This window comes from Gadus morhua, chromosome 1, assembly GCF_902167405.1.
Source record: "Gadus morhua chromosome 1, gadMor3.0, whole genome shotgun sequence".
In the NCBI taxonomy this organism is placed as follows: Eukaryota; Metazoa; Chordata; class Actinopteri; order Gadiformes; family Gadidae; genus Gadus; species Gadus morhua.
The window spans coordinates 24,859,512-24,868,133 of NC_044048.1; the positions used below are offsets into that span (position 1 = coordinate 24,859,512).

The 8,622-nt window shown below is 40.7% G+C and overlaps 1 protein-coding gene across 1 annotated transcript; it reads left to right on the top strand.

Annotated features, from left to right (window-relative positions):
* The first annotated feature begins 33 nt into the window (after window positions 1-33).
* On the top strand, window positions 34-3,661 carry LOC115549416 (deoxycytidylate deaminase). The gene is made up of 6 exons (XM_030364577.1): window positions 34-204; window positions 782-878; window positions 1,479-1,611; window positions 1,752-1,868; window positions 2,114-2,213; window positions 3,277-3,661. The coding sequence occupies exons 1-6, from the start codon at window positions 188-190 to the stop codon at window positions 3,329-3,331; spliced, it is 519 nt and encodes a 172-aa protein (XP_030220437.1). The 5' UTR covers window positions 34-187; the 3' UTR covers window positions 3,332-3,661.
* The last annotated feature ends 4,961 nt before the right edge of the window (window positions 3,662-8,622 follow it).

Sequence of the window (8,622 nt, forward strand, 5' to 3'; positions counted from 1 at the left end):
GAATAGGATTGAATTAGCATACCAGAGCAAATAAAACATAAGCTCACAGATTTTCTGGTCCAAGGCTCACAGCATTGACGCGTATGCCACAAACTCGAAATAATTAACACTGCTTTGGTTTAATTGTTCAATTTTATTTGAAAGTAAATTTATTTAGGAGTTGGAATACAATATCTAACTAAAGGAAATGCATAGGATGGCCGGGTAAGTCGGATATTAATTTTGTTTTTAGTTTGAGTGAACGGCGGGTCACTTACACAATAGCCAGTGAGCGTGAGCGGATCGATAAAATCATCTAAAGTAGCCTACCATGTTCATGTTTATCTCAACAGACCATGATTTATTTTTGAAGATTATTTAGATTTAAACTTCCAAAAAGATTGCTAAAAAAAAAACGACAACAACGGTTCAACTGGTGTGATGTGGAACATTTGCTCCGGGAGATACAGTGCTGCAAAGTTGAGCAATTATGAAAAGTTTGCAAAGCTGCACTTGCAAAGTTGAGCCATTATAGTAAATTATACCTTTACTGTATCTCATTAATACATATTTTATGATAATAAGCCTGAGAAGAGCAGGAGATGTGTGTAAATATCTTGTTAATGGGTACACAAACGTATTGCGACCAATGCTAAGGCCTGTTTCTCTGAATTGTTCTTTACTCCTCAATGATATAGTCTGTAACTGTAACTTTTCCATTTAATATGTTAAAATAATGAATGACACTACACTCTGCTCCTCCATCTGTCTCTCATTCTGTCTCTTCTCTTATGTCTCTCAGTGGAGACACGTGGAGGGAGGACTTCTTGGTCCATGGGGATTATTGGATGGCCGTGGCAGCTTTGGCGGCTAAGAGAAGCAAGGACCCTAGAACTCAGGTCGATTATACCATTCTTTTGAATATTAACCTCATATCGCACGTGAATTTGAGTGCTGTCATCATGTTTGACTTACTCAAAGGCCATCCTAAATCTTCTATTAATCCTACTTCAAATTAGATAATGACGGAGGGAAACAGTGCATTACTTTACTGCAGCCAAGGCATAAGGCCATATTGGGCACTTCCTCCACAGAACCCAGCTGACGGAGCAGAACCAGTTAATTGACTTGTTTAATTGACAACCGCTTTGAAGCTGTGTGTGTGTGTGTGTGTGTGTGTGTGTGTGTGTGTGTGTGTGTGTGTGTGTGTGTGTGTGTGTGTGTGTGTGTGTGTGTGTGTGTGTGTGTGTGTGTGTGTTGCACAGCTAGAGATTGACAACCTTTTCTGCTGTTCCAGATGTGACCACCAAAACCGTTAGTTCAGAACTGCATCACCCAGAATTTTCTGTGGATAATTAACTTGAGTTTATTTCAAAATTTCTTGTTATGAATTGTACCTAAAAATGTAAAGTATATTATTTTAATAATACCAAAATTCCTACCAATCATAGTCAAAACTTTTTTTGTAGAAATAACTTTGAAAATCTCCCTGATTACAGGTTGGTGCCTGTATAGTGAACCAGGAGAATGTCATTGTTGGCATCGGTTACAATCGAATGCCCGAAGGCTGGGACGATGACCATTTGCCATGGAATAGACATGGCCAGGGCAGATGGGACACTAACGCTCATGGTGAGTTACTTCGATTTAGTTGGGGTCAAATGTGTACCTTTTATTATTCATTACTGTATCATTCTAAAGAAACCTTATTCAAGAATAAAATATCAGTTGACCTGAAATTTGATTTCCCCCTCCCTACACACCAACACCAGTGTGCAGTGCAGTGGCTGTAGCCATAATGAATAAGAAGTGCGCTGATCTGAAAGGCTGCAAGATTTACGTGACACTTTTTCCATGCACTGAGTCTGCCAAGCTTATCATCGAAGCAGGTGGGTGGCAGACTGGGAGAGCCACGTACGCACACAAACACACAAACACACAAACACACAAACACACAAACACACAAATCCATTAAAATAAAGTCCTGAATTACCAGAGGCCATTGCCTCTGGTAATTCAGAGATCAGCACTATAAGAAAGGTATTTGATGTTATCACTGACGTTTTGGTAGTGAATGTATCAGTTGCATTTAGTCTACCAACATATCCTTAATGTGTTCTTAACATCCTACCAGGTATTAAGAAAGTGGTGTATCTCTCTGACCAGTACCGCGACATGGAAATGATGGCAGCCTCTTCGAGGTTTCTGCTGGCAGTGGCAGAAATAAAGTGCATGTGAGACACAAACACACACACACACACACACACACACACACACACACACACACACACACACACACACACACACACACACACACACACACACACACACACACACACACACACACACACACAGTGATCTAGATACAGTGATCTAGATACAGTGATCTAGATAGTTACTTCCTGGATTCCCGAACTCCACAGGATATCCACCTCAGAATTTTTTGATATGTATTTCCATCGGGTATTGTGATTTATAATTTACTGGTGGGCCTGAACTGGTTTCGGACCGACTTCTGACCGTGTGTGGAAGTCTTGGGGAATGTAGAGACGACAACCTGTCCTCTAATGATCTGTCAAGGGAACACTGGTCAGATGCACAGGGAGATCAGGCAGGATGCAGGGTTGGCACACTGGTCCAGGACCTGTGGAAAGGAGTGGAGGGAATTTAGGAAGGGTGGAAGTACTTTTCTTTTTCATAGGGATAACCAAAAGAGGTTTGAGGAGGATTAAATCCAGTATTCCTAACTAAATAAAGCTAATTTCTCATCTTAACCCAAGTCACAGTAAAAGATCATCATAGTGTAAACATTTATTCTGGGCATGAGCTCCACGGATGGATTCCAGGTTTGGCTGCTTACCAGCCTTGCAGCGTGGTGAAGAGGCATCTTACCCCCTTCCCTCTTCATGCTCCTGTTTGGTCGTCTTCAACTCATGCCACAGCATCTGATCTTTGAATTCTTATTGTTTGTTTCAATTTTGTCATATCCCAGACGTTGTATTGGTCCATTTCTAGTATTAGGTAGTGGAATAGTTTCTGTTTAAGTTTTTTTCAAGAGAGGGATAAAGGACGAGTCTCATGGAAAGATTGGAGGGAAATGGAAACAAACATTGGCGATAAGGCGACGCTAAATGGAAAAAGTTCTTCAAGGGTTCATTGAGACTTTCTCTAGAAGTAGGTGTGTGTTTAGGGGTCACTGTTGAACTGAACCAAAATGTAGTCTAGTGCTAGTGGATGGTCGGAGACTGATTCATCAATAACGTTGGATCACTTCTGTCTCCCTGTGTTTTTTTACAGTCAGTTCAAGCCTACGGAGCCAACCATCACCATTGATTTGACGGTCAATAACTAACCTGGAAATCTGGACGGCCAGACATGCAAAAGTTGGGGGGCTTGCTTTGTCTAAAGGGAATACTTTCAGATATCTGCGCTTTGAAATCTCTTTCCCTTCCTTTTGATAAATCTCATGAATATGAGGAACTTTAAATTTATACTAAGCCCTTACCGGCTCAATGCAATAGTGGGTTCATATTATGCTTCATTAGGCTTTAACATTTATTTGTTTTATATTTTAATGTGTTGTTAACTCTCTCTATTATTCTGCCATGTTTGACTTGCACAGCCTTAACCGCTCGCACGCTTTTTATGAAACTTACTACAGCTGTAGAGGCTGACTCAAGATTAACAGAGAGGAAATATTAGATTGAGGCCTAACTTAGGTTTTCATGCATCTTAATGGTTTGACCAACACAGTCTCACTCCGAGAACGTCAAATACCGACTGTTGGCAAAGGCCCTTTAGCGTCGGTGACCAGGCGCGTCGTTAGCAATTGAAAACATCCGGGGCTTTAGCCCGGGGGGGAGCACCGTCCTGACTCCTGCTGCTACGGTATCTTAATTAATTAATTAATTAATTAATTAATTAATTAATTAATTAATTAATGTATCGATTAATTAATTAAGGGCGCCCCCAACACATAGGTCGCCTATGCCGAGCGCCAGGGCAAAAATAAGACATTAGAATAGCTATAGATATAGCCTGCGTGCACCTACCCGATGTCAAGAAGCCATCGCTGCTCCGACGGACCTTTCTCCCCCAGCCAGGCAACGGCAAGTAAGTAGTGGTCTGCTTTATGTTTCATTTTTAAGTTATTACTTATTGTCAGTGTAGGTTTAATGTTACAGATAAAAACATGCTTTATATTTAGTCAGCATTTCAGAGTTCTAATGTTTTCCCGGAATATGCATTCCTAAACTGTTCCTAAACGCGTCAAGTTCTCTTTAAGATCGCATGAGATGATATGTGCTATCGCGCGACCTGTAACCAGGAAGTAAACACTCACTTGCATGAAATGATATGCGCTATCGCGCGACGTGTAACCAGGATGTAGATTTAAATAATGAAAAAATAATCTTCCCAGACTGTTTCTGTTACTTGCTTATGCTGTATGCACGTTGTTTAAGAAGCTTATCTCCATATAAATCTGAACTGTACATGAATCTGTTAATGAAGTCTCATTTCGACTCCTTCCTCCACTTCACTATTCATGTTCTGTTGCTTGCCGTTAACTACAGCCGCCCTTCCTGGGTAACGCCACCACCAATCCCTGGTCATCCATTGAAGCCATCTCTCTCACACTGCACAGTCACACTGTTGCCGCTTCATTCTCATTGTCTCATAATCTCATTATTATGGCTGCTGTGGATGCTTTAAAAAATAAACATTTTTCTCTTAGGTAAAATCAAACCAGTGGGATGTTAGATTGAAAACCTCCAAAGCAATGTATTAAAAATTGAAAGACAGTCCTATGTGAAGTTTCTTTTTTGGGGATTTTCAAAATGAGGTACCAGAATGGATTGTCAACCCACTGTTTCTCAACCCTCTCCGATTATTACTATGAGTAGTAGTATTGCATGCATACAGTACTCACATCAGCGCCACAGTAAGCCTATAGAGGCTGCAACCATTTGCTTCTCAAAAGATTGTAGTGTTTTAGAATGAACAACCACTAGAGAGACAAGACAAGACTAATTTTGATTGACAAGTTGGCTAGATTTATATATGTAGGCCTATTTATATTATTTTTTTATTTATAAGAATGAAAGAAATTGTGTAATGAAAGAATAAAACGATGCATTTTTGTATGAATAACATCTTGCTCCCGCGGCCAGTGCCAGCACCGGCATTGCAAGGGGAGGGATATTACGTACATTTGCAGGAGGCGGGATAAGTGTGGCCGCTGTCACTCAGGTTTGTTTTGGTTTGACGCAGACAGCATGGAGGCAGAACAGACCGCAGAAGTCAACGCGATCGTCTTCAATGTTGCTGCAACGATGCAGCATATATTCAGAAGAGCAGCCAGTACTTACGTGTATGAAAGCAGCTATATATATGTATATATATACATAATTTTTTTTTTTTTTTTTTACGGCTGAGATCCGGGGCTGATCCCAAAAGATCCGGGGCTATAGCCCCGAATGCCCAGGTCTAACGACGCGCCTGTCGGTGACTGACGGGAAAGGTACCCTTTTTATTCGGTCGGTGACGGTAAAGGTACCCTTCGGCGTCTTCTGCATACGGAATGGGGGGTGCCTCACTACGTCTCTAATAGACGATGTGAGCATCTTTCCTATTGGATAGTTTTTTAGGATATTCTTCTGTGAAAATGGCGGACATACTTTTTATCCTGGGTGGAAAATATGATATTTTAGAATAGTTACACCATTAAAAGTGTTTATGTAAACATTTTTAGCGAGAAATGTGCATTTTACTTTCATAATCGTCGTTCGGCGAATGTGAAGGATGTTTGGTTTGATAGATATGACGAAGAATATTTCATCGGGCGATAATGGCCGGCGTACAGGCATCACGGGCTCACGAAAATAGGTGACACTGTCACGTTATTTAATCTATTGAAACGTGATCAGGTAGGCCTACACGTATTTTCTAAATGTTCGTGTCAAAAAGCAAAATTTTCAAACTCATGCATATCAATTGGAAGTATTTGTCGTGATTTGTCACTAAGCACGACTTCCATCTAAGGTTCTGTCCGGGAGCTTTCTCCCTATTGTCCCTTAAGGAGCTCCGTACAGAACATTTATTGTTAAAAATTGTCTGTGATAACTAAGAATATGACAGCTTTTCCAGTCTCACCAATATGCGCACAGATCGCACGGTTTGACACTTTCAAGATGCGTGCAGTAGCCTACATACGCCAAATGACCATTTCGTGTGCATACGATACGCAAAACCCAGCATTAACTACTGTGGAGGGCGGATACGTCCATTTCGCGTGCATATGATACGAAAAACCCAGCATTAACTGAATGGGAGATGCAATATTTTAGGACAGATTCACCATTTAACGTGTTTCTAATGACATTTCTAGCGAGAAATGTACTTTTCCCTTGAATAATCCTCAGTCAGTGAATGTGTATGATCTTTATTAATCTTTATTATCTGAATGGGAAATGCAGCTCACGTGTTTCCTGCTTTTGTGTTATTAAACCGTTACTTTATGTAACTTTTAATGATATCATCTTGTTAGAAACACGTACGTTTTCGTGAACACTGGATTACGTCGCATTTCAACATAAAATAGCGTGTTATACACACACACACACACACACACACACACACACACACACACACACACACACACACACACACACACACACACACACACACACACACACACACACACACACACACTGCATTTCGCTGCCAAATATATAAATACTAAGGCAGAATAAAGAATAAATTAATTCATTATCATTCAACTTCAACATGCGTTATTACAGTATAGTGGTGGAGGGATGACGTGTGTTGGCCAACCCGGAAGTGAGCGTCGCCCTGGGTTCCCTTGACAAAAAGCCAACGGGTTTTTCCATTTGATTTTGGATTATTGCAGAAAAATTAGCATCTTTGAAGCACCTCCTCAAAAACTGAAAATAAATAAAAATAACTGTGCTCCAAAGAAAGAAATGTAAACCAATGCATTCCGAATGGGAGTGTTTCTCCGATTTTTCCATGCTACACAGAACGAAATGTAAACCCATGCAAATAAAGACTTCATGGTCATAATCATTTAAATATCATTAATCTCCTGAGGGTGGTATTCTATTTTTTTCAACGGGGCTGAATCCAGTCACTTGACCGTCATGGTTGCTATGGTGGTTGCTATCCACCAGCCCCTCTAATCCTTACATGGCTCTAAAAACCACGCGGCAAATGAGCTGCCGTGATTTGTGTTGTTTTTGTCGTAAACTAGTGTCCGATGGTTAAAAAATAGACGGATATTCCAAGGTATCCTTAAAAGGCAGCTTGGATGTTTTTATTTTCTGCAGTTTAGACTTCTTCTATAACCTATTTTTGAAAGCAAAACACCAAGCTCATTGATTTAACGAGGCAGGGTTATTTGTTTTATTTATTAAATAAATATTTATGAGAGGTCATTCCTTCTCCTGAGTTTTCTTCCTATTTATGTCTAGTGTACAACCCTACTGTCCACAAGCATCACCCCCCCCTCCCCATATGGATTTGGAGAATTGTTGCCACGTCCCAGTGGTGGAGGTATCATATATATGAAAGAGGGCATTCAATTATACTACAATGATCAATTAGGAGGCCGAAGCCCTAAAGGAAGTGATGCAATAGGTGACTGGGTCGACGACATTTAAGTAAGCTTTACTTTGAGGTCTCTTATATATCAAAGGGGGTCTCAAAGGACGCATACGCTTCAACTTGTGGCTCCGGTCCTACAGGAAATGACTCAGCAAGTGCTCCATCTCGTTGCACCTGCACCCAGCGGCTCGCTTGCAAGATTTTGGCCTGAAGTTATTCCCAGACCTACACCGTAGCCATCCAACCTGCATATCTGAGAATCAGGCCTCTCTTTAATAATGACAAAATGTATGAGAGAAATACACATTAACTTTTGACTCATAAGCGGCGTGGTGCCGGCTCCTTTTGACCTTTTGACCCCAGACTTCTGGGGGAATAGCTGAATCAATTCATTAGTCAATCAAAAGCATGTAAATATCTTCCCGGTGACGTAAGAGGGAGAACAAGGTGTCCTTCAACATCTACGCTTCCAGGCGATTGCAACGGTGCCACACATGAGCATATTCGAACATGTTTAATGGTAGTAATTAGCTGTCGAAATTGGAGGCCTTAATCAATAATGAGCAGCTATTGATTTGCTTCCCGATAGAAATTTGTGACAAATGACATGTTATTTAGCCTCTACACGTTGAGTTGAGTCCAATGACACCAAGCATGACACTCTAGAAAATGGTAACATGTATTTTACATGGTACACCTAGGTCTAGGACATTATCTCGGTGTAGCAAGAGGGCGAGCTTGATCTCATTGGACTCAGCTTAACGTGTAGATGCTAAATAACATGTAATTTGTCAAAAATCTCCATCGGGAAGCAAATCTATAGCTGGTCATTATTGATAAAGGCCTCCAAAATCGACAGCTAATTACTACCCCGAAACATATTCAAATATGATCATGTGTGGCACTGTTGCAATCGCCTCGAAACGTAGATGTCAAAGGACACCTTGTTTGCTCCGTTACGTAACCGGGAAGATATTTTCATACTTCTAATGAATTGATTCATATTTTAAGGTTCTCGGA